Below are 24,975 nucleotides of genomic sequence, written 5' to 3' on the forward strand. Positions count from 1 at the left end.
TGTTCCCAACACTTCCTCACTAAGATGGGTGGAAATTGAAAAGAAATTTCCACAAAGCTAATGTCCCATTTGTAAAAGTACTAAATTCAGAGCCATTGTGCCTTCATATGAAATAGAAAAGGGAACTTCTAAGAAAACTACTGACAGTGATAATTGGTAAGGAAGAATATTTTATGCTTTCTGACCATTCTTGATTTGAGAAACAAATGACTGGTCTCTGAAAATTCTAGCGCAAGATGCATCCCTAGTGTTTCCCAACAAAAGACAAGCCTTTTATAGTAGTCTTCATTTTCGTTGTTTAGCTTCTAGTGTTGTAGAGTTTGATATTTAGCAGTATCCAATTGCTTGTACCATCAGTTTGTCAGGGTATTTGAGAGCATTCTCTAAGTGTCTGGAAACAGGTGGAATGTTGATGCTTCACAATAAGTAAAAAACCTATCCTTGATTAACACTTGCAAAACTAATGAATGCCAGAAGGGCATCAATATGCAATAATCCCTAGGAAAAGGAGCTTGCTGCTAATGATGGTGGAACAATTAATTGTTCAGCAAAAGCAGGAGGCAAAGGGAGAGTGATCCAATCCCTTCCTTGAGAGTCCTTTCCATGATGTAGAAAAATATTGAATGGTTATTTTGATGTGTTTGTGACAAATGTGGAAGCTCTAAATTATAGTTTCTGGTTTGTTTTCAAAATCTGCTGGGATTATTGTACCAGAGAGGGTGGGAAACCAAAAGTCAGATGCATTAGACCCATATGATTTTTTTTTTTTTTTTTTTTTTTTTTGCTTTGTCGCTGTCTCCCGCGTTAGCGAGGTAGCGCAAGGAAACAAATGAAAGAATGGCCCAACCCACCCACATACACATGTATATACATACACGTCCACACACGCAAATACACATACCTATACATCTCAACGTATATATATACGCACAGACATATACATATGTACACGTACGTAATTCATACTGTCTGCCTTCATTCATTCCCATCGCCACCTTGCCACACGTGAAATAACAACCCACTCCCCCCTCATGCGTGCGAGGTAGCGCTAGGAAAAGACAACAAAGGCCACATTTGTTCACACTCAGTCTCTAGCTGTCATGTAATAATGCACCGAAACCACAGCTCCCTTTCCACATCCAGGCCCCACAGAACTTTCCATGGTTTACTCTAGACGCTTCACATGCCCTGGTTTAATCCATTGACAGCATGTCGACCCCGGTATACCACATCGTTCCAATTCACTCTATTCCTTGCACACCTTTCACCCTCCTGCATATTCAGGCCCCGATCACTCAGTCTTTTTCACTCCATCTTTTCACCTCCAATTTGGTCTCCCACTTCTCCTCATTCCCTCCTCCTCTGACACATATATCCACTTGGTCTATCTTTCCTCACTCATTCTATAATGCCTAACAACTTAGAGAATGAATGGGGGAGGCCATTTATGTAGACATCTGCAGGAGCTTAGTTGGGCTTCGTGAGTAAATTGATGTTGGCTTTTATTGAAGCTTTTCTGCTTGAAAATGATGGTCAGGTTCAATTTAACATGTGCAAACAAAGGGATACATTAAAAGGGCCAAGAAAGGGAAATCGGTTTGAAAAATGGAGATTTTTGGAAAATATTTTCAAAGCTTGAAATGCACAATCCCTTCCTTGGGGAAAACTCTGTTGGAGGGACTAGTGTTGATGACTGAGGCTCACTTTTAAATGTTTGTGTATTTTTATTTAATATTTGTTTGCCATTTCATGCATCTGCAAGGTAGCTCCAAGAACAGGTGAACAGTATTATTTATTCACTCCCTTGCTGTCATGTATGATGCAACAAAAGTAGAGTACACTGTTCACAGCCAAGCCCCTCAAATCTTTCTGTGGTTTATCCAGAATTTTTCATATATATACCAGATTTCTCCCGTTTGCTTTATCCCATGCATGCCTTGCACTCCTACATGTTCAGGCCCCTGTAACTTGAACATCTTTCACTCTGTTCTTCCATCTCATCGTTGATCAGCCCCTTTCCTAGTTCCCTCCTCTTCTGACATATACCCTTTTAATCTATTTCTCCCCATTCATCCTGTTCCTATATCCAAGCCATATCAGTACACCCTCTTTAGCTCTCTCAACCATACTTGTCTTACTACCATACTTCCCTCTTACCCTGTAATTTCATGCTTTATTAAATCCCCCTTGCAACACATATTGTTCTCAAGCATTTAATTTCCAACACATCCACTCTCTTGCATTCCTTTTCATTTAGAGCACGCAACTCTCATCTATACAGCTAAGTTTGTTGAGCATACCAGGTAAGTAGTATAGGAGTGTGGTGATTGAGGAGGTAGTGTCATGCATTAAGCATCTGATTAGGTAGGAATAATGTTGCTAATGGAATTGGTAGAGGGTATTTAGCCCAGGTGTTTACTATTAAGAATGTGTCTGAGAAATACTTTTAGAAAAAATTTGTAATTGACATTTAATGATGTGGAGGAAGCATATGATAAGGTTGATAGAGATGCTTTGTGGAAGATATGAATATATGGTATGGGAGGAAAGGAAAGCTATTAGAAATGGTGAGGCAAATGTGCAAGTATGAAGAGAGGAGGGGAGTTGTTTTAAGTCAAGGTGGAGCTGCCATAAGAGTGAATGATCTCACAATGGCTGTTGAATATGTGGAATGAGGGTAAAGGTTTTGGAGAGAGGAGCTGGTCTGCAGTCAGTTAGGGGTACTTGCGAGTCGGTTTCTATTTACTGATAATAAGACTTGTGGCAAACTTAGTGAGAAAATGGTGTCTGGATAAGTGTGAAAGTAGGAATATGAAAATTTAATAAGTTGGTGTGAGTATGGATTTAGATGGAGAGAACCTGGAGGAAGTAGGGTGTTTTATATAGCTGAGAGTGGACAAGGCAGCTGATGGAACTATGGGAGCTGAAGTTAACATAGGCTGAGAGACTGTTGAAAGTCCTAGGTGCATGGAAAGAGATCACCATCTCTGAGGGCAAAAATAGATGTTTTGAATGACTGTAACTTAACTGAGTTTGGCTTTAGATATTGCTGAACAGATGGTTGTTTTCACAGGATTACAGTTTCATGAGAGGAAAAGGCATGTTTGTGCTTGCAAGACTTTTTAGAAACTGTTACTGGCTATTCTCTTTTAATTTAGTTCCTCTTTGCAATGTCAAATGATTATCTTGTACTGGTCTGATTTCTCCCTTTGTCTTTTGCATTTTACTCAATGTAAGCAAAGACATGCTACAGAAATGAATCTTTCTGCCTATTTTAAACATTTTTGTTACTAATGCTTACATACAAACAACAATTGGTCTAATTATGAAGTGCATGGCAGCATGCTTAAAGGAAAAGTAAGGGTCAGCAAGATTTGTTTCTGAGTAGTGGAACTGCTTTTTTGCATCAGTTTGAAGACATTGTATAGTACTTTTGAGAAAACAAGCTCATTCAGGAACTTTTACGCAGCAGATATCCAGTGACTTCTGACGAGGTATGCCAGCTGGAGCTATGTGACAATTGGTAAAACTCACCAGGATCATATCTGAATGCAGAAGCAGAATTACAACAAACATTAACAAGGTGGGTTAAAGAAGTTTCTGTAATTTCATAATATTCTGCAGGAAAAAAGCAAGATATACAAGAATAATTTCCTTAACATGTATGTTAGTTGAATAGTCTGGATACAATGTATTTCATCATATTTATTTCATACCAAAAGTTGCCTTTCTTGTATTACTGGCTTCAAAGCACTTTTTTTTTTCTTCCCATGTTCTTTGTGTGTCATCTGCCTTTCAGAAATTGAGTTTTATGGGTTTATTTGAATTTGCTGCTTCTCTTATTACATTCATGAAATGTTTACACAATGTGTCATGCATTTGTAGATGTTCTGCATAAGGCAAATTTTTGTCATGATTTTGAATATCTTGCAATTTAACTTGGTACTCAAATGTTGGTTATATAAATCTTTCTTTCAAACTGTTCGCCATTTCCCGCATTAGCGAGGTAGCGTTAAGAACAGAGGACTGGGCCTTTGAGGGAATACCCTCACCTGGCCCAATTCTCTGGTCCTTCTTTTGGAAAAAAAAAAAAAAAAAAAAAAACGAGGGGAGGATTTCCAGCCCCCCGCTCCCTCCCCTTTTAGTCGCCTTTTACGACACGCAGGGAATACGTGGGAATTAATCCTATAAACAAAGGAGAATAAAGGGGGTGGGAGAGTGGAGTTGGAAACCCTCCCCTTCTTGTATTTCAGTCTGTAAAAATTGTAACAGGAGCTCATCCCTCTCAAAGGCTCAGGCTTGAGTGTAAATATATGCAGATGTAACCAAAATGAGAGGAATGGATGGGTAATATGTTTGAGGAAAGAAACCTGGATATTCTGCCTCTTGAGTGAAAAAAGCTCAAAGGTAAAAGGAAAGAATGGTTTGGAAATGTCTCAGGAATAAAATCCGGAGTTGGTGAGAAGACAACCTAAGGAAGGGGTAGCAATGCTGTTGAAGCAGGAGTTATGGTAGTGTAAGGAAGTGAGCTCTAGAATGATGTGGGTAAAAATAAAAGTGGATGGCAAGAGATGGGTGATTATTAGGAATTATGCGCACTTGGCCATGAGAAAAAAAAAGATCATGAGGTAAGTGTTTGGGAGCAGCTGAGTGAGCGAGTTAGCAGTGTTGATGCAAGAGACTGGGTGCTAGTGATGGGTGATTTAAAGGCATAGGTGAGTAATGTGGCTGTTGATGGAATAATTGGAGGCATGGGTTATTCGGTAAAATAAATGAAAATGAAAAGCTTGTGAAGTTTTCTGCTGAAAAAGGACTGGTGATTGGGAATGCATGGTTTAAAAAGGGATATACTTAGTGTATGTTTGTGACTAGGAAAGATAATCAGCAAGCATTATTGCATTACCTTCTAATTGATAGGAGTGAATATGAATGTGCTGAGAGGGGCAGCTTGTGGTATGTCTGATTATTACCTTGTGGAGGCAAGGGTGAAGATTTGTAGCGGTTTTTCAGAAAAGTGAGTGAATGAGAAAAAAATGGTGAGAGAAAGCAAGCTCGAAAAAGAGACATGAAGAAATGCCAGCAGAGAATGATTGTAGAATGGCATAAGTTGAGAGTAAACGAAGCTAAGGGAGTGGGTGAGGAATGGGAGAATTTTAGGAATGCAATTTTGGCAAGTGCAAGAGATGCGTGTGGCATGCTGAAGGTGGGAGGTGGGCAGATTAGCAAGGTTGGTGAGTGGTGGGATGAAGTGAAGTTGCTAATGAAAGAGAGAAGAGAGGTGAATGAGCAGTACATACAGGGAAGGATTGCAAATGCTCACCCATCTGGAGAGGTGTGGTTGACCAAACTCCTCTCTGTTAACCAGAATTTAATCAAAAGCCTATTGAGTAATTCTTCCAGCAACAATTCTCTTCAACCTTTCCTTTCCATATGCTTTGACATTGCTGTTCTCTCCATCTTCTATAGATGTTATTTTAGCCATTTCTCATGTGTCCCCACCCCCAAGGTGGGGCTCATGCCCAACACACCATAGAATGTTTGGCTGCTGCTTCCCACAGTTTTTGCATGGAGAGCAGCCACTCCAAGGTTGGCTGTTGTGATACCTCCTTTTCTCCTTGAGCAGCTAAGCTGCTGAATTCTCTTCCTTCACTTTGTCTTTCCCTCTTTATATAACCTATCTTCCTTTTTGTCAGGTATACAAACACTTGCAGAGACCTGACTAATTCTTACTTTTGCTTCATTTTTTTTCACCCGAGATGGACTTGATTTGACCATATTATTTGTCCATGTTTTGTTGGTCACTAAAAACAAACCATAATCACAAAAAATTTAGAACTCTTCAATGTCCATGGTTTTACTGCTGTTGCTGTCAGACAGTCCTTACTGCCATACAGATGAGTATGCAAGTGCATGTATCTCGTTTGGATAATAGTGCAATGTTGTATGTGATTATACTTTTCTGTGTTTATCACATATTAGTTCATATAGTTATCTGTTCTGCTGGGAATTAATGAAATTTTGAATCTAAAACTTGATATAAATTCAACTGGAGTTTACCAGACTAGCAGCTTATTTCTATGATCTTTTTTTTTTAAATCTGTGGGCAATTAGATAAAAAGAACATAATTGTTCATATGGAGTATTTAGGTTTAGAGTTAACAGCTTAATACTGCAGTACATTGCTCTGACTGTATTACAGAATGGCCTTATTTGTAGTTTTATGATTTATTTTGTTGAAATTTGATATTTTTTTTTTTTTATTCATGTGCACTAATCCATATTCCAGTAAACTACTGTTTTCTTCAGCATATTATGAAAGAAATCATGCATTTTCCAAACTGCACTTACCTCCTTATGATGATATCAGCGTGTCATCTGATGTAAATGATGTGATCTGTGATTCTGAGACTGTGCAGTTGATGCAAGTTTGTTTCCAGATGAATCAGGTCAACATTCTTTTATTTTCTTTTTCCTTACAGAACTGCCAATTTTGCTACAATAGAAGCTAAGCGGTTTTCATTTTGTCTTTGGAAATAAGGTGAAAGATGTGCCAAGTAAGCTTCTTGTATGTGAACACAATTGTCTCAAATTTTATTGAATAGTCAACAAGGTTCCCTGAGGTATTGCAATACAACAGTAATATATTAACCTTAATATATTACCAGTAAGAGGGTGGGCTAATGGATAATATGAAAGTACTCCATAAGCAAGATGTGGAGATGGAATTTTTATTAATTTGATGTGGAATAAGAATAGTGGACAGAGTAAGAAATGAGATTGGTAGTGAAAAAGTTGTTAGTGAGAACAAGAATGTAATAGAGATGGTTGGGCATATGGAGAGTGGTTGTGGCAATGATGATGAAGTTAAAGTGCCCAACTAATTAGGAGGCTTCATTAATTTACCCCATACCAAAGGCAGGAAACTAACCATGTAATCACCATAATCCCTAGCCTTCTCTGAAAGTTTTTTGCTTAAAATTACTCAGACGATGGTATCATAACTGATTGTCAGACTTAATCACAAACTGGAAAATTTAGTGGCATATTGTTATCTTTATTTTTTTAGAAAATGAATCTAAGCTTTTTAAGCAAATAACAGTAGGATTGGTTTACAGGGCAACTGCATAGACACTGGAGCTGAATGAAAGGCTTTATGACCACTTAGCATAAGTTGACTTTAATGGGAGATAGTAACATATCGAAGTTCCGAGAATCCCTTTCCAGCAGCTTAGGGCATGAATTCTGCCTGGACTTATTTGATAGTGCCCAAATGCAAATGAGAAACCTACTTATGACATTGCTTTATAAGACTTTAGCTGTTAACGAGGATTTCATTGTGATAATGTAGTTAAAGGTTTTGTTCTGGTGATTTCTAAAAAATTGTATTTAAGACAGCTTTCAGTGCTAATTTTGATACTGTCAGCATGACAATAAAGAAAAGTACCTGTCTTTGGGTATGCAAGTTTTATTACCCTCCATACTGATCTTGACAGGAAAAGCTAGAATGAGATATAATAAGTGAAAATATGGAGGTACCTTGGAAAAGGTTTAGTAAAGCATTCATATTATCAGATCTGAAATGTGTACTAATGCATAGCAGATTTCTGTTTGCTAGCGCAAAAATGGTGAAACAATGAAGTAAGGAATTTTTTGATATCAAAGAAAATAGCACATAATTCATTGAGAATAATAACCATGTCAGGAAAAGTTTTGTAAAATCTGTAGGGCCAATAAGTTACATGTCAATGTAAACTTCATTGTGAAGCATATCATTACTGCTAAAAACAGCTAAAGAACTACTTGAAGGATTATATAAATGTTTGTTGCTAGTGAGTCAATACCCCCAGTCAGTTGGTATTTTCCCATAAAAAAAGACTTTAGTTGATGACAGTAAAGCTAAGGCCGAGATCATAAATCAATATTTTCCTTATTTATTTATCATTGAAAATATAGCAAAACTGCAAACCACACAATATAGTGTACCCAGAACAATCACTGACAACCACACAGTGAAACAAAGATCCTCCCAGAAAAAGCTTACCCCTTCCTTACACTCCAGTAACCTCTACACTGACAAAATGCATGCATACTTAAATGATCTGACAAGCTTTAAACAACTTACCTCCCAACAGGCTTTTCCCCATATTGGTACCTATTTGTTTTCTACTCTCTCCACACTTAAGATGTTTTTATTCTTTTCTTTAATCACTAACAACATTGAAAGAACCCAGTGGTGTTTTAACATTTGTTACCCTGTCAGCTTCTTGGATTTCTACTGTAGCCTGATAAAACACAAGACCTTTGCAGCTTTCTTTTTTGCTGAACACCAATGTAATTTACTCATCTGTAGCAATGGTCAACAAAGCCATTAAAATTAGGCAATTGAAAAGTCTCGTTCCATGGCTGTATGCTGTTGAGGGACCAATTCAACTTTCCAGTCCTTCATCTTTGACTTTCCACAAGGCACACTAGCAGGACCCATATGTTTTCTCATCTGTGCTTGTGACACCCTAATGGATGCACTTGCTTGATAAAAGTGTAAGTGACTCCATTATTGTATCAGCACTGGTATGTTTTCCTGATGATATAGCTTTCTAGGACATAAAATTCTTCACAACTAATCCACTGCCACCCATATCTTCAAGCAAACTTTGCCACAAATAATGCATACTAATATTTCTTCCAACCATTTACAACCCCTCTTTCTTTGTTAGGCGCCACCCCTAATAAATGTTTTAGTCCAAGCATTTCCATGACACTTTTGTAAATAAAATAAAAAGGAAGGAACACATTAGAGCCTTCATTAGATCTTCCATGCAGTGTCTCAACATTCTTTGTTGATGCAAAACGTGGATTCCCTTTACCTAAACTCAAGAATATTAAAACATTTTTTCCCAAATTCACTTATGCCTCCTCTCCATGGTCCTTCTTCCTATCCATCATACAATAGGTGCCCCTAGAAGAGGTGCTAATAAGGGAATGCAAGATCATCCTCATTCCCATACACCTCATAGCAAGAGGTGCTTAAAGCACTGAGCCTTGTGATTCCCTTCAGCCATCACCTGGATCTCCTCCATCTTGACACCACAGCCACATTGAGCCTATATAAATATGTACAGAATGCTACAAAAATGGTCTCATCCCAACTAATTTAGACATAACTAAGTAAATTATATATTTCAACCAACTGTGTGAGTAATTGGTTAACCTCCCCATGTTCTAGAGCCTCGCTGTTTATGATTTATCTTTACTCTTTAAAGGAATGCCTGGGGAGCCTTAAGAAATCCCTATATTGATTTATATATTTTTAAGGCCTTAGTAAGGTTTATGTTAATACTGCTGTCTCAGGTCATAAAAAGGGCTTAAATTTGTCCTCAAATTACTAATATACATCCTTAGTCTAACCCATTGATTGCAGATGTGACAAGAAAAAATTTATGAGGACTGTAAATGATATATGTGTAAGTTTCATAAAGATGCAGATAAGCTTGGAAGTAGCAGGTGGGAAGAGAATTTAATGCAATATGAAATGCAGTGGTAAAAGGCCTGAAGGAGTTCGAGCAGCAGAATGTGGAAGGTCTTTCTTTACTGATCTTTGAATAAAAACTTAAATGAAAAACAAATTAGCCAGCAAATTTGAAAGAGGTTTACTCAGTGGTCGTTAGCTATTCCACCTTTAATGGAAAGTAAAGGAAAAATGTGGATAAATGTTAATAGATTTATTGTTTCTCGTCTATAAATGTTATGCAATTTTACCAAGATTAGACGTCTTTTATGGTACTGATTCCATGAATAATAGTTTTATAGAAGTTAATACAGGAGAAAATTTATGTATGTAGTTGCCTTTCCTACCTCAAAGGTAAAATTCAGGAACAGATGAATTATAGCCTCATTTGCACGCTGTCTCTAGCTGTCATACATATTTTATCTTGCATATTTAATATGTCTACTATACATGGCAAAGACCATTGGAGCACTATTTGGTTTACCTAAAGCTTTTCATACCATCTTGTACACCCCATTAACAATACGTCACCTCCCTTATATCACATTGCTCCTGTTCTTTCTGTCCAGTGTGCACACTTCACCATCCTGAAAGTCAGGCCCTGATATCCCAAAGCTGCTTCCACTCCATCTTTCCATCTCCTTGGTCTCCCTCTTTCTCCATGCTTCCTTCACATTGTGTACACAGATCCTCTTAGTCTATCATCACGCATTCTTTTTGTATGTCCAAAAAATTTCAGCATACCTTGGTCAGTGCTATTTATCACACGGAACCAGACCACTCGACTGTCATTGCTCACACCACCAACACCTCACAACGTACCATCCTTAGGCATTTCATTTCCAGCACAAACCTTTCCTTTCCTTTGTAACCAAGACTCAAGACATAGACTTTTATAACTTCAGTGTTTCAAGCTTTGTCTTTACAGGCACTGACCTTCCATACACACTGAAATGCTCCCAGGACATTATCCTCTGTGTGACTTACTTCTGTCCTGTGATCCACTATCTTGTTAACTATTTTTAAGTCCTCATTTGAACTGGGATTGTCCAGTCCCATCCTGCTGCTGCACCATACCTTATTTTTGCTCACATTAATGTTTTACACACACACATTCATACTGTGTCAGCAGCCTTCGGAGTTTCCCATCTGGGACTTCTCATCTTCAGCCAGCAACTAATTTAGCTCTCACTTCCATAATCCAACTCCAGCACACTGCAGACCCACCGCTTCTCCAAGACCCATGCATTTAGCTCCTCCACCACCTCATCCATAACTAATTTTCATAGCCATAGTTACGTCACACTCTTAATATGGTTGTGTCTTTACAGGAAGCTTTTCGCCCTCCTTCCCTTGTCGGACACATGCCTTACTCAAATGGGTAATATTTTATCGTAATTTTTCATCCAGTTGGCCTTTATATCGATACCAGCTTTCATAAGGCATTCGCCATATGCCTTTTTGAAAGTCACTCTTTCACCAGGTCTCGTGAGTATTTTTCAGTCACACACCTCTCATACACATAACCCTATATACTTAAATATACGTGGTTAGTATATTCGTTTTAGTATTTTGAGGGTGGGGGCTTTGCTTTAGTCCTACCGAGTGCCAGAGTTCAACCCCCTAATCGAAAATTCTAAGACCATACACACACACCGTGAACATGGCTCTTGGCATTCAGTTTTATTCCCCTTCCCTTTACACCGGTTGTTCCAAGGGCACCACACGTTGTGCCAGATGTAAGTTAGTCTGACGAACGAAGCTGTCACCTTTCTTGGGCAACTATTGCAATTACATCCACTAGCTGAATAACTTTATGCTATTGATGTATAGGAATAACGACATTCTCACATTTCATATGTTGCAGAAAAATAAAACTAAAGAAAGACAAGGCTTGAATATGCGGGATAAAGTTGTTCATTCACAATGGTGTTACACCAAATTAAATTATTACAAAAGTTTTCTCGGAATATCAACGTTTTCATATGTTAATTTGATAAATCGTGTCCTTAGGTTACACTGGGAAGCTACCTTGAAGAAACTCTGCTTTTAACATTCTTAAACTCATGTGAACGGTTCTCATTCATGATCTGTCTCCTCTTAATAAACTGGAATATTTTCTGCATCAAGGTGGCCCTAAAGATACTCATTAACTTCCTCTGGTGTGTGGCATCACCTCCCAATGGCCTCATTCCAATGATTGCAGGTTTAGTTATGGTTTGTGCGCTGTTTCTCGAACAAAATATAGACTTAAGGAACTTGACATTATCCACAAACTTTATCGTGTCCTGCCGTATAGTTCAACAAATATAACAAGGAATCATGGGAGCAACTGAAGTATTTGAACAAAGGGCGAAGCCGAAGTGCAGGAAACCTTTATCTGTGGACACCTTGGATGTGGTATAGGAGAGTCAGCCGCTATACTCCCAACCACATGGAAATTCGTGGTGGGAAAGTTTCAGTGCTTAAAGGACAGAATCTCAAACAGTAGGCAGAACTGAATACTACAAATGTAAGGAGTCTTAGGAGTCAAATATAAAAACATAACTGGGAGAATATAAGTTTTGGAGAAAAATGTGGACAAATATTTTGATGTAGCTTTATAATAACTTCACAACCTTTTCCTAAGAGAGTCCTGGTATTACCCATGATCAGTTGAACATGTTAAGCTCCTGCTGTAACCCAAGGGCGCGCTTCTTCCAGCAGCAGGGAAATGATTCCCCTCGATTGAAAAGTTCATTTCCTTAACAAACCTGTACTCACGGCGATTACAGAATTTTCACTCAAAAAAGTGTAACCTCTTGCAGAACTCTGGTAACACCATTATGTTAACAATTAGGTTAACTTTTTACAAGAAACCAGGATAAATAGCATATGAACGGTTCTGAGTGTTATTTTTCATACTATAAAGAGATGAATAACCATTTGGTTCTAGCGCTTTACAAATACCACGACATTAGTTCATTCTAGTAAGAAAAATCAATGAAAACGTCGAATATGTCATTTACATTAATAGTATTAACTTTTTTTTAGCATTAATAGTATTAACTTTTTTTTTTTAGATCATCTCTTAGCTTTCTCCTTAAGCCAGTTACATTCAAGTTGGCTTTCATAAGACGTATTTTCAGTCCACTGCTCTCACTCCATTATGTCTTTTGAAACAAGGTGACCCAAACAGAACATTCAAGGTCGGGACGCAACAATGAACTGTAAAGAGTGAGGATAAATTCCCAAGATTTAAATTCGAGTGTTTTCTCTATGATTCCAGCTGGACCCACGATCCACAGCGAGGAAAACGGCATTGGTAATCAAGCAAAATAATGCGGCAATTGCTACACAACAGCCCTGACTACTGGGGGAAATCTTGTTGATATTCATAGGTGGGTAGGTAGATACACACACACACTTTGTCTCCATCATATTCCTGTGGTTGCATGCAGGTTGTAGTCATCTCTCTCTCTCTCTCTCTCTCTCTCTCTCTCTCTCTCTCTCTCTCTCTCTCTCTCTCTATATATATATATATATATATATATATATATATATATATATTTCCTGTAGTTGGGCGTTAATCTACTTTAATATGTTTCTGGTCTGGAGGAAGTACCACTAGCATGTTAAGCAGCCAATGATGAATCAGGACTACCTTTTTCCTACGCATCTGTATCTAACAGCAGTAGTGGCTCTCCGAGGTAAGCAGGGTCGCGACGAGCACCGTATCGCTGTCCAGGAATTAGCCGATGAGGACAAAATTATTGATGTACACCCATTAGTCATATGTTCCAAAATATGTATGCTGTCATGTTTCTGCAGCCTCCTCAAGGTCCCATTTGCCATACAGGTAGACAAAGTAACTTAGGGGACTGGTTTTGTGGAATGCTTCATCATTTACTCCAAGGTTAACTCTTATGTATCAAGGTTTCATATAGTTAGGTAAGGTTTTGGGATAGTTGTAGTTTCTATGACTACATTTGTTTCTCTTGGATTGTTAAGTTTGCGATTGTTTGAATAATTCTATAGTGCTCAGAGATCCATTAGCAAGATAATATTCGTTTAATAAGATGGATTAGCTCAAAGGCTAATCCATTGTGAATGGACTGTAAAACGCTTTACCAGTCACTCTACGTGTTAATCGTTTTGTTAGCAAGTGTTTTGTGAAGAGCATGCAAAGCCTATGTTATTAAACAAAATTCTGATTGGTTTGGTTTGGTAAGTTCTATCCTCGTTTTACTATAAATTGAGGTTTCATAGAACATTTTTAGCTGAGGATCCACTGTAAAATATGTTTGCTTCATGAAAGCATGGTTATTGTTATTAATCTTAAAGGCCAGAGTTACATCACATATTATGTATACACAACAAATTTAACGGGAAGAGAATGGTTACTTAGCTATATGGAAAATCTGGCAGTGATACTTACATGTATCACTGGACGGTACAGTTTACCCTCAAAATGTTTTGTGCATCATAGAAAATGATAAAAGGTAAGTGGGACAAAAGTGTTCATTGCTTTACCTACAAAATAAAAGGTAAGTGGGACAAAAGTGTTCGTTGCTTTACCTACAAAATTTGTCTGACTTAAACTTAGCATCAACTTATCACTGATATTCTTTAAACAAAATTTAAAGTAATTTTTAGATAGGAGGAAATGGTATCTACTTTGTTGTTGCAGCAAAATACAAAAACAAAAGCGTATGTATATGTACCTTTTTATTAACTCAAACCAGTTCCAGAGAAATATATGTTATACTTTAAGGTAATGCACTTGATTAAGAGACGTCATTCGTTGTGTGTGTGTGTGTGTGTTCTTGGGGTGTCATTACTAGCACAAGTTGGGTGTGTTATCTCAGGATACCATTAATGGCACAGGGATGGCCGTGTATGTCCATGAGTGTATGAAACAATTTAGATGGATATATATAATCACCAAAATTAAACCTGACACTGGCTCCTGTCAATGACAGCCCGTTCTCGGGTGTGCTTTACTGGCGCAGTTCAGATGTGTTCTCTGAGTGTCATTAATGGCACGGGGAAGCCCATGTATAACTGTTAGGTGTATGTGTGTGTAGTGTTAATGTGATGAATTGCTTCATCCGAAATAAATTCATTTCATGAGTTGTGTATTTCAATATGGAATCATTTATCTTTTTGCTCATTAAACATAGAACCGCATATCACTGTAAGGCAAGTTTTCATTCACTTGGGGATCATCAATTTTATATCCATTTTTTCCAGAGGAAATGTAATTGCTAAATGTTTCGGTTTTGTATTAAATGCTATCTGTTCAATCTGTTGTCCTTACTAAAGAAAAAAGTGCAAACTAAAGCTTCATCTGTTTTCGGTTTTGCTCTAGTGCTCCTGTGGAAGAACAGAGGAGGGAGATTGAATAATGAGGTTAATTATGGCATGAAAATTTAAGTGTAATCTTCAAAGGAACCCACTGAACGTTTCCATTCGAATTCTGTAAAAGAGACGTTCCGTAGGGAACTACTACTGCCATCTATTGAGTAGGTTTAATACTATAATCCGTTGCCATATAGTGATCGACAAAACGTTTGTCATTATGTGTGTGGCTCGGGCAAAGTGTGGTATCTTTGTTAAATTTCATCGGAGAAGAAATCATGAATACAGTAAGAATTGTGCAGTGTAATTTCATAAGACTTATCGGCAGAAATGTTTTAAGACCGACATCAGTGAGTATATTATCGTAATTGTTTGACTGCGCGTGTTGAAATGGGATATAGGTTAGAACGTGTGATATGAGGATTATTGACTTGCCTTACTAACAGTGGGTACCACAAGGGTGGTGGGTAATACTATATTGATAGGTGGTACCATTAAGTCTAATGCCATACACCTACTAGTTTTGGATGCCATGAGGGAGGTAGGTAATACTAGATCTTTACTTGTATGTAGGTGCCACTAGGGAGGCAGGGAATACCGTATCCTTACTTATAGTGGGTACCTCTAGTTGGGCAGTACTATATCCTTGCTGGTATGGGCATCACCAGGTAGGTAGTACCATATCCTTGCTGATGGTGGGTACTGCTTTGAAGGTATACCATACCCTTGTTGGTAGTAGGTTCCAGTAGGTAGGCAGTACCATATTTTTACTTGTATATTCTTACTGGTAGTGGTTAGTGCAAGGTGGGTGAGCAATAGCTGTACTTTATCTTTACAGATAGTGGGCACCAGTCATACAAACATCATGCAAAATTTTAACAGGATGTATGATGATAGAACATTTCAAAGATATGGGGTCTGGGTGTAAAACTACTTCCCAGTACAGTTTCAGTAAATAATTATTAGGTAGGTAATACGATATCCTTGCTGGAATTAGGTAACACTCAATAGGTCAGTAATGTCATCAAGTAGAGCTTATTGATAAAAGATAAAGGTTGATTACTACTTGAGCTATGTGCCTAAACTAGCATATGATAGCGTGTCGAATAATATTATTGTGTGGTGTTACTGAACTCTACTTACACGAGATTACACTAAGTGAAAATTCACCTCTGGCGAGACCATATCATTATGAGTTCTGTCTCTGTAAAGAACTTCTCACTTCAGAGGAATCTACATTTCATGACTGTTAGAAGTAGTGTACCCTTGGGCTACAGGAGCTATTAGAAAAGTTCTGGATGACAATAGTACTCTTACAGAAATTTGTTCTGAGATGATTATGATCATACTATATTATTTTGCAATAATAGGAATTAAAGTTAATTGAAGGATTGCTTTCTGGAGGATTCTTGTTACTGTAAAAAGTAAATCTGAGAAAATACAGTGTGAAGATAAATAACCCCTATATTACACTGTCCATGTAAACCCTCTTAATGGGCAAGACCCTGAATTTTCAACATTTGAAACAACACAAATTGAGTATCCCTTGTGGGAAATCTGGTTACTACAGATATAAATACCCTCAAGGACCTGTAGTTATAGTTTGTCTCTTGCCATGCTCTACCTTCTTGAGGTTATGTCATGAATGAAGTATCACCTATCCCTGTAATACAGTGATCTCATTAGGCTCATGACAAGATCCCGAATTCTGTGATGAAATGGTATTCTACATGAATTTGTTTTCTCCAGGGCTTGAAGGTTATCCATTTCCTCAGTGGTCTATGCAGTATTTCTTCTTAAGATTCAGGACAATTTTGGCTACATTTTTGCACATAAACAACAAACCAATTTTTGTGGCAATAAGATGCCCCCAGAAGATGAACTGTCATTTGATAAAAGTCTTTTGTAGCTCCATTTGGAAACTAACTTAGGAAATAGTTTTTTATTTGACAATTTTTATAGTTTCTTGGGAGTACAGATAAGCCTGAGGAGGACTGACCACCTAACTTAGTTTATGTATTGAATGATATTAGATAGTGTGGTGTAAAGAAGTGTTAAAGGATGTTAGGTAATACACTTTGAGAAGTCACCCAACCTGTGGAAACCTAACCATCTTCCTTAGCAGTCAAGATGTTTCCTAATGTTTAATACAGTATTCCAATTAATTTGAGTATTATTCAAGTGGCTTCAGTTGTGATCCACAGCAGCAGATGAGTTTAATGTTTGTGTATATATATATATTTATTTATTTGCTTTGTCGCTGTCTCCCGCATTAGCGAGGTAGCGCAAGGAAACAGATGAAAGAATGACCCAACCCACCCACATACACGTGTATATACATACACGTCCACACACGCAAATATACATACCTATACATCTCAACGTATACATATATATACACACACAGACATATAGATATATACACATGTACATAATTCATACTATCTGCCTTTATTCATTCCCATTGCCACCCCGCCACACATGAAATAACAACCCCCTCGCCCCGCATGTGTGCGAGGTAGCACTAGGAAAAGACAGCAAAGGCCACATTCGTTCACACTCAGTCTCTAGCTGTTGTGTATAATGCACTGAAACCACAGCAGCACCCTTTCCACATCCAGGCCCCACAGAACTTTCCATGGTTTACCCCAGACACTTCACACGCCCTGGTTTAATCCATTGACAGCACATATATATATATATATGTGAGTCAGTTGTTGTTCGCTGATGATACAGCGCTGGTGGCTGATTCATGTGAGAAACTGCAGAAGCTGGTGACTGAGTTTGGTAAAGTGTGTGAAAGAAGAAAGTTAAGAGTAAATGTGAATAAGAGCAAGGTTATTAGGTACAGTAGGGTTGAGGGTCAAGTCAATTGGGAGGTGAGTTTGAATGGAGAAAAACTGGAGGAAGTGAAGTGTTTTAGATATCTGGGAGTGGATCTGGCAGCGGATGGAACCATGGAAGCAGAAGTGGATCATAGGGTGGGGGAGGGGGCGAAAATTCTGGGAGCCTTGAAGAATGTGTGGAAGTCGAGAACATTATCTCGGAAAGCAAAAATGGGTATGTTTGAAGGAATAGTGGTTCCAACAATGTTGTATGGTTGCGAGGCGTGGGCTATGGATAGAGTGGTGCGCAGGAGGATGGATGTGCTGGAAATGAGATGTTTGAGGACAGTGTGTGGTGTGAGGTGGTTTGATCGAGTAAGTAACGTAAGGGTAAGAGAGATGTGTGGAAATAAAAAGAGCGTGGTTGAGAGAGCAGAAGAGGGTGTTTTGAAATGGTTTGGGCACATGGAGAGAATGAGTGAGGAAAGATTGACCAAGAGGATATATGTGTCGGAGGTGGAGGGAACGAGGAGAAGAGGGAGACCAAATTGGAGGTGGAAAGATGGAGTGAAGAAGATTTTGTGTGATTGGGGCCTGAACATGCAGGAGGGTGAAAGGAGGGCAAGGAATAGAGTGAATTGGAGCGATGTGGTATACCGGGGTTGACGTGCTGTCAGTGGATTGAATCAAGGCATGTGAAGCGTCTGGGGTAAACCATGGAAAGCTGTGTAGGTATGTATATTTGCGTGTGTGGACGTATGTATATACATGTGTATGGGGGTGGGTTGGGCCATTTCTTTCGTCTGTTTCCTTGCGCTACCTCGCAAACGCGGGAGACAGTGACAAAGCAAAAAAAAAAAATATATATATATATATATATATATATATATATATATATATATATATATATTTATTTATTTATTTATTTATTTATTTATTTATTTTGCTTTGTCGCTGTCTCCCGCATTAGCAAGGTAGCGCAAGGAAACAGACGAAAGAATGGCCCAACCCACCCACATACACATGTATATACATACACATCCACATGGGCAAATATACATACCTATACATCTCAACGTATACATATATATACACACACAGACATATACATATATACACATGTACATAATTCATACTGTCTGCCTTTATTCATTCCCATCGCCACCTCGTCACACATGAAATATATTTTTTTTTTCATACTATTCGCTATTTCCCGCATTAGCGAGGTAGCGTTAAGAACAGAGGACTGAGCCTTTGAGGGAACATCCTCACTTGGCCCCCTTCTCTGTTCCTTCTTTTGGAAAATGAAAAATGAGAGGGGAGGATTTACAGCCCCCCGCTCCCTTCCCTTTTAGTTGCCTTCTACAACATGCAGGGAATACGTGGGAAGTATTCTTTCTCCCCAATCCCCAGGGATATATATATATGAGTCAGTTGTTGTTCGCTGATGATACAGCGCTGGTGGCTGATTCATGTGAGAAACTGCAGAAGCTGGTGACTGAGTTTGGTAAAGTGTGTGAAAGAAGAAAGTTAAGAGTAAATGTGAATAAGAGCAAGGTTATTAGGTACAGTAGGGTTGAGGGTCAAGTCAATTGGGAGGTAAGTTTGAATGGAGAAAAACTGGAGGAAGTAAAGTGTTTTAGATATCTGGGAGTGGATCTGGCAGCGGATGGAACCATGGAAGCGGAAGTGAATCATAGGGTGGGGGAGGGGGCGAAAATCCTGGGAGCCTTGAAGAATGTGTGAAAGTCGAGAACATTATCTCGGAAAGCAAAAATGGGTATGTTTGAAGGAATAGTGGTTCCAACAATGTTGTATGGTTGCGAGGTGTGGGCTATGGATAGAGTTGTGCGCAGGAGGGTGGATGTGCTGGAAATGAGATGTTTGAGGACAATGTGTGGTGTGAGGTGGTTTGATCGAGTAAGTATTGTAAGGGTAAGAGAGATGTGTGGAAATAAAAAGAGCGTGGTTGAGAGAGCAGAAGAGGGTGTTTTGCATTGGTTTGGGCACATGGAGAGAATGAGTGAGGAAAGATTGACCAAGAGGATATATGTGTCGGAGGTGGAGGGAACGAGAAGTGGGAGACCAAATTGGAGGTGGAAAGATGGAGTGAAAAAGATTTTGTGTGATCAGGGCATGAACATGCAGGAGGGTGAAAGGAGGGCAAGGAAGAGGGTGAATTGGATCGATGTGGTATACCGGGGTTGACGTGCTGTAAGTGAATTGAATCAGGGCATGTGAAGCGTCTGGGGTAAACCATGGAAAGTTGTGTGGGGCCTGGATGTGGAAAGGGAGCTGTGGTTTCGGGCATTATTGCATGACAGCTAGAGACTAAGTGTGAACGAATGGGGCCTTTGTTGTCTTTTCCTAGTGCTACCTCGCATGCATGAGGGGGGAGGGCGATGGTATTCCATGTGTGGCGAGGTGGCGATGGGAATGAATAAAGGCAGACAGTGTGAATTGTGTACATGGGTATATATGTATGTGTCTGTGTGTGTATATATATGTGTACATTGAGATGTATAGGTATGTATATTTGCGTGTGTGGACGTGTAAGTATATACATTGTGTATGGGGGTGGGTTGGGCCATTTCTTTCGTCTGTTTCCTTGCGCTACCTCGCAAACGCAGGAGACAGCGACAAAGCAAAATAATAATAGATATAATATATATATATATATAAATAGATATATATATATATATATATATATATATATATATATATATATATATATATATACATGTATATATATATATATATATATATATATATATATATATATATATATATATATATATATATATATGTATATATATATATTTCTTTTTCTTTCAAACTATTCGCCATTTCCCGCATTAGCAAGGTAGCGTTAAGAACAGAGGACTGGGCCTCTAAGGGAATATTCTCACCTGGCCCCCTTCTCTGTTCCTTCTTTTGGAAAATTTAAAAAAAAAAGAGGGGAGGATTTCCAGCCCCCCCGCTCCCTCCCCTTATAGTCGCCTTCTACGACACTCAGGGAATACATCGGAAGTATTCTTTCTCCCCTATCCCCAGGGATAATATATATATATTCCCTGGGGATAGGGGAGAAAGAATACTTCCCACGTATTCCCTGCGTGTCGTAGAAGGCGACTAAAAGGGAAGGGAGCGGGGGGCTGGAAATCCTCCCCTCTCGTTTTTTTTTTTTTTTTTTTTTTCTTAGTTTTCCAAAAGAAGGAACAGAGAAGAGGTCCAGGTGAGGATATTCCCTCAAAGGCCCAGTCCTCTGTTCTTGACGCTACCTCGCTATCGCGGGAAATGGCGAATAGTATGAAAAAAAAAAAAATATATATATATATATATATACACACACACACACACACTTACACAACCCTCACAGCAATCACCATATCTAGCATTGTTCAATGAAATATATAGCTAAGAGTCATGCTCTCCAACTGTCAGTGTATTCTTAAATACTACACTACCATTGCAGAATAAAATCACTCAAAATCTAAAGCTTAGAAATGATGAGCATGATTAGAAAATTACAGCCTATTTTAGCTCAGCATTAAAACCAGCATTGGGAAATAGTCTCTAATGATTTGGTTACCTTGTACAATTAGTTATGATAACAGAAACTATTGTGAAGCATGATTTCAAATGGTATATATTATTGATCACTATTAAAAAAGGCAAAAAGAGTGTATCCAGGAAGATATGAGGTTAACTAAAGTAAGAATAGGTAATGGACTTATGAAAATTTTAATCAACAGAACCTAAGAAAATGTCATCTAACCACCTCAGCAGTCAAGATTTATCTTAATTTTCAGTCCTGTAGGCAAATGAATTTCCAGACTGGGAAGAAAAACTCATGAGACCTAACTAAAGACTTCAATCTATTTAGCTCAGAAAAGAGGTTAAGACTTGATGTGTCTGATGCCACTAGTAAATGTTTTACCTCATGTGGCAAAATTCTTCTTCAGTAGCAGTTTTGATATATGGAATTGTGTACTAGTTAGAGTATTTGAAAACAGTTTAAGAATAGATGATGAATAGTATCCTTCCAGTCCAAAACAAATATTATTTTTGCCTCCTTAGTCACATTGACAATTAGCATGTTTTTCTCTTTGAATTATATGTATGCCTTCCCACTTTTACCACACAAAAAATGTTTTACCTCATGTGGCAAAATTCTTCTTCAGTAGCAGTTTTGATATATGGAATTGTGTACTAGTTAGAGTATTTGAAAACAGTTTAAGAATAGATGATGAATAGTATCCTTCCAGTCCAAAACAAATATTATTTTTGCCTCCTTAGTCACATTGACAATTAGCATGTTTTTCTCTTTGAATTATATGTATGCCTTCCCACTTTTACCACACAAATCTGTGAATTTTCTGATGTCTTCTACTGTTACAAACAGCAAAAGGACCGAATGGTATTGCAGTTGATGTGTGTCAGGAAAAATATGTGATTAATCAGTGTGAAAGTATGGGAGGTAATACATTTGTAAAACATCATCAGAATCTTTAAAAACCTCACTAAGCCTTATTTAGTAGCTGAAGTATAGGGGAACTATACTAGCACTAAATTTGCTGGTGGGGATTGCATAGCCACCTGCTGTATCTGTAATGTGACGATCAGTGCCATTTGCTTGGTGCTTAGTCATTGATGTTACTGTTATATTTGGACAATAATATTGGACATTGATATAGATTTTGATTGCTTTGGAGGTTTGTTGAGTTTTCATTGGATCTTTTGAAATTATGTATGTGTATTACCAACTTTTACTTTATTTGATTCCACATATTCTTGGCTGAAAGAAAAGAGTAAATGAAAGAGAAATTAGAAATTAATCAGGGCTCTGCAAGTGTTAACTTAAAGGAAGAGAGTTTACATGAAGAGGGGAAGACAAAAGAAGGATGGACTTCCAGAGCTTATCTATTTTAGGGAAGGAGGCATCATACAGCCAGTCCTCAAGTGGCTAGTCTCCACACAGAAACTATGGGAAGCAGCAGCCAATCACTTGCCATGGATCCAAACCTTGGGGTGGGGACACATGCATACAGTCCACGAGACTGGTGGCCATTAATGTAATGCGCAAAATCATGCCTTCAGATGCTGTATTCTGAAAACACAATCTAAAGCTAATAGTGATGCATACCCAAACTATTTCCATATTAAGTAAAAGTTGATAGTATGATTTAATGAATGATAATATATTTCATTTATTTATTTATTTATTTATTATACTTTGTCGCTGTCTCCCGCATTAGCGAGGCAGCGCGAGGAAACAGACGAAAGAATGGCCCAACCCACCCACATACACATGTATATACATACACATCACACACGCACATATACATACCTATACATTTCAACATATACATTCATACACAGATATATATATATATATATATATATATATATATATATATATCTGTGTATATCTGCGTGAAAGAGAGACTTTTGGATGTTAATGTGCTGAGAAGTGCAACTGGAGGGATGTCTGATCATTATCTTGTGGAGACAAAGGTGAAGATTTGTATGGGTTTTCAGAAAAGAAGAGTGAATGTTGGGGTGAAGAGGGTGGTGAGAGTAAGTGAGCTTGGGAAGGAGACTTGTGTGAGAGTGTACCAGGGGAGACTGAGTACAGAATGGAAAAAGGTGAGAACAATGGAAGTAAGGGGAGTGGGGGAGGAATGGGATGTATTTAGGGAATCAGTGATGGATTGCACAAAAGATGCTTGTGGCATGAGAAGAGTGGGAGGTGGGTTGATTAGAAAGGGTAGTGAGTGGTGGGATGAAGAAGTAAGATTATTAGTGAAAGAGAAGAGAGAGGCATTTGGATGATTTTTGCAGAGAAAAAATGCAATTGAGTGGGAGATGTATAAAAGAAAGAGACAGGAGGTCAAGAGAAAGGTGCAAGAGGTGAAAAAGAGGGCAAATGAGAGTTGGGGTGAGAGAGTATCATTAAATTTTAGGGAGAATAAAAAGATGTTCTGGAAGGAGGTAAATAAAGTGCGTAAGACAAGGGAGCAAATGGGAACTTCAGTGAAGGGCGCAAATGGGGAGGTGATAACAAGTAGTGGTGATGTGAGAAGGAGATGGAGTGAGTATTTTGAAGGTTTGTTGAATGTGTTTGATGATAGAGTGGCAGATATAGGGTGTTTTGGTCGAGGTGGTGTGCAAAGTGAGAGGGTTAGGGAAAATGATTTGGTAAACAGAGAAGAGGTAGTAAAAGCTTTGCGGAAGATGAAAGCCGGCAAGGCAGCAGGTTTGGATGGTATTGCAGTGGAATTTATTAAAAATGGGGGTGACTGTATTGTTGACTGGTTGGTAGGGTTATTTAATGTATGTATGACTCATGGTGAGGTGCCTGAGGATTGGCGGAATGCGTGCATAGTGCCATTGTACAAAGGCAAAGGGGATAAGAGTGAGTGCTCAAATTACAGAGGTATAAGTTTGTTGAGTATTCCTGGTAAATTATATGGGAGGGTATTGATTGAGAGGGTGAAGGCATGTACAGAGCATCAGATTGGGGAAAAGCAGTGTGGTTTCAGAAGTGGTAGAGGATGTGTGGATCAGGTGTTTGCTTTGAAGAATGTATGTGAGAAATACTTAGAAAAGCAAATGGATTTGTATGTAGCATTTATGGATCTGGAGAAGGCATATGATAGAGTTGATAGAGATGCTCTGTGGAAGGTATTAAGAATATATGGTGTGGGAGGCAAGTTGTTAGAAGCAGTGAAAAGTTTTTATCGAGGATGAAAGGCATGTGTACGTGTAGGAAGAGAGGAAAGTGATTGGTTCTCAGTGAATGTAGGTTTGTGGCAGGGGTGTGTGATGTCTCCATGGTTGTTTAATTTGTTTATGGATGGGGTTGTTAGGGAGGTGAATGCAAGAGTTATGGAAAGAGGGGCAAGTATGAAGTCTGTTGTGGATGAGAGAGCTTGGGAAGTGAGTCAGTTGTTGTTCGCTGATGATACAGCACTGGTGGCTGATTCATGTGAGAAACTGCTGAAGCTGGTGACTGAGTTTGGTAAAGTGTGTGAAAGAAGAAAGTTAAGAGTAAATGTGAATAAGAGCAAGGTTATTAGGTACAGTAGGGTTGAGGGTCAAGTCAATTGGGAGGTAAGTTTGAATGGAGAAAAACTGGAGGAAGTAAAGTGTTTTAGATATCTGGGAGTGGATCTGGCAGCGGATGGAACCATGGAAGCGGAAGTGGATCATAGGGTGGGGGAGGGGGCGAAAATTCTGGGAGCCTTGAAGAATGTGTGGAAGTCGAGAACATTATCTCGGAAAGCAAAAATGGGTATGTTT

At 38.5% G+C, this 24,975-nt stretch overlaps 1 protein-coding gene and 1 long non-coding RNA gene across 3 annotated transcripts in view; both read left to right on the plus strand.

Annotated features, from left to right (window-relative positions):
* The first annotated feature begins 757 nt into the window (after positions 1-757).
* LOC139760533 (uncharacterized) lies at positions 758-7,449 on the plus strand. Its single transcript, XR_011715362.1, has 2 exons — positions 758-3,583; positions 6,480-7,449. It is a non-coding gene; the product is annotated as an uncharacterized lncRNA (long non-coding RNA).
* A 7,588-nt stretch (positions 7,450-15,037) lies between these two features.
* LOC139760535 (succinate dehydrogenase assembly factor 2, mitochondrial-like) overlaps positions 15,038-24,975 on the plus strand; it is a 38,692-nt gene continuing 28,754 nt past the window's right edge. The window contains exon 1 of one of the 2 annotated variants that reach the window (XM_071683848.1): positions 15,038-15,195. In XM_071683848.1, the coding sequence (XP_071539949.1) occupies positions 15,124-15,195 (72 nt within the window). In that variant the 5' untranslated portion in view covers positions 15,038-15,123. Of the gene's footprint in view, positions 15,196-15,293; positions 15,387-24,975 lie in introns of those variants that run through there. The other variant, XM_071683849.1, reaches the window with a different exon arrangement.

Source organism: Panulirus ornatus, chromosome 37, assembly GCF_036320965.1.
Source record: "Panulirus ornatus isolate Po-2019 chromosome 37, ASM3632096v1, whole genome shotgun sequence".
Taxonomy (NCBI): Eukaryota; Metazoa; Arthropoda; class Malacostraca; order Decapoda; family Palinuridae; genus Panulirus; species Panulirus ornatus.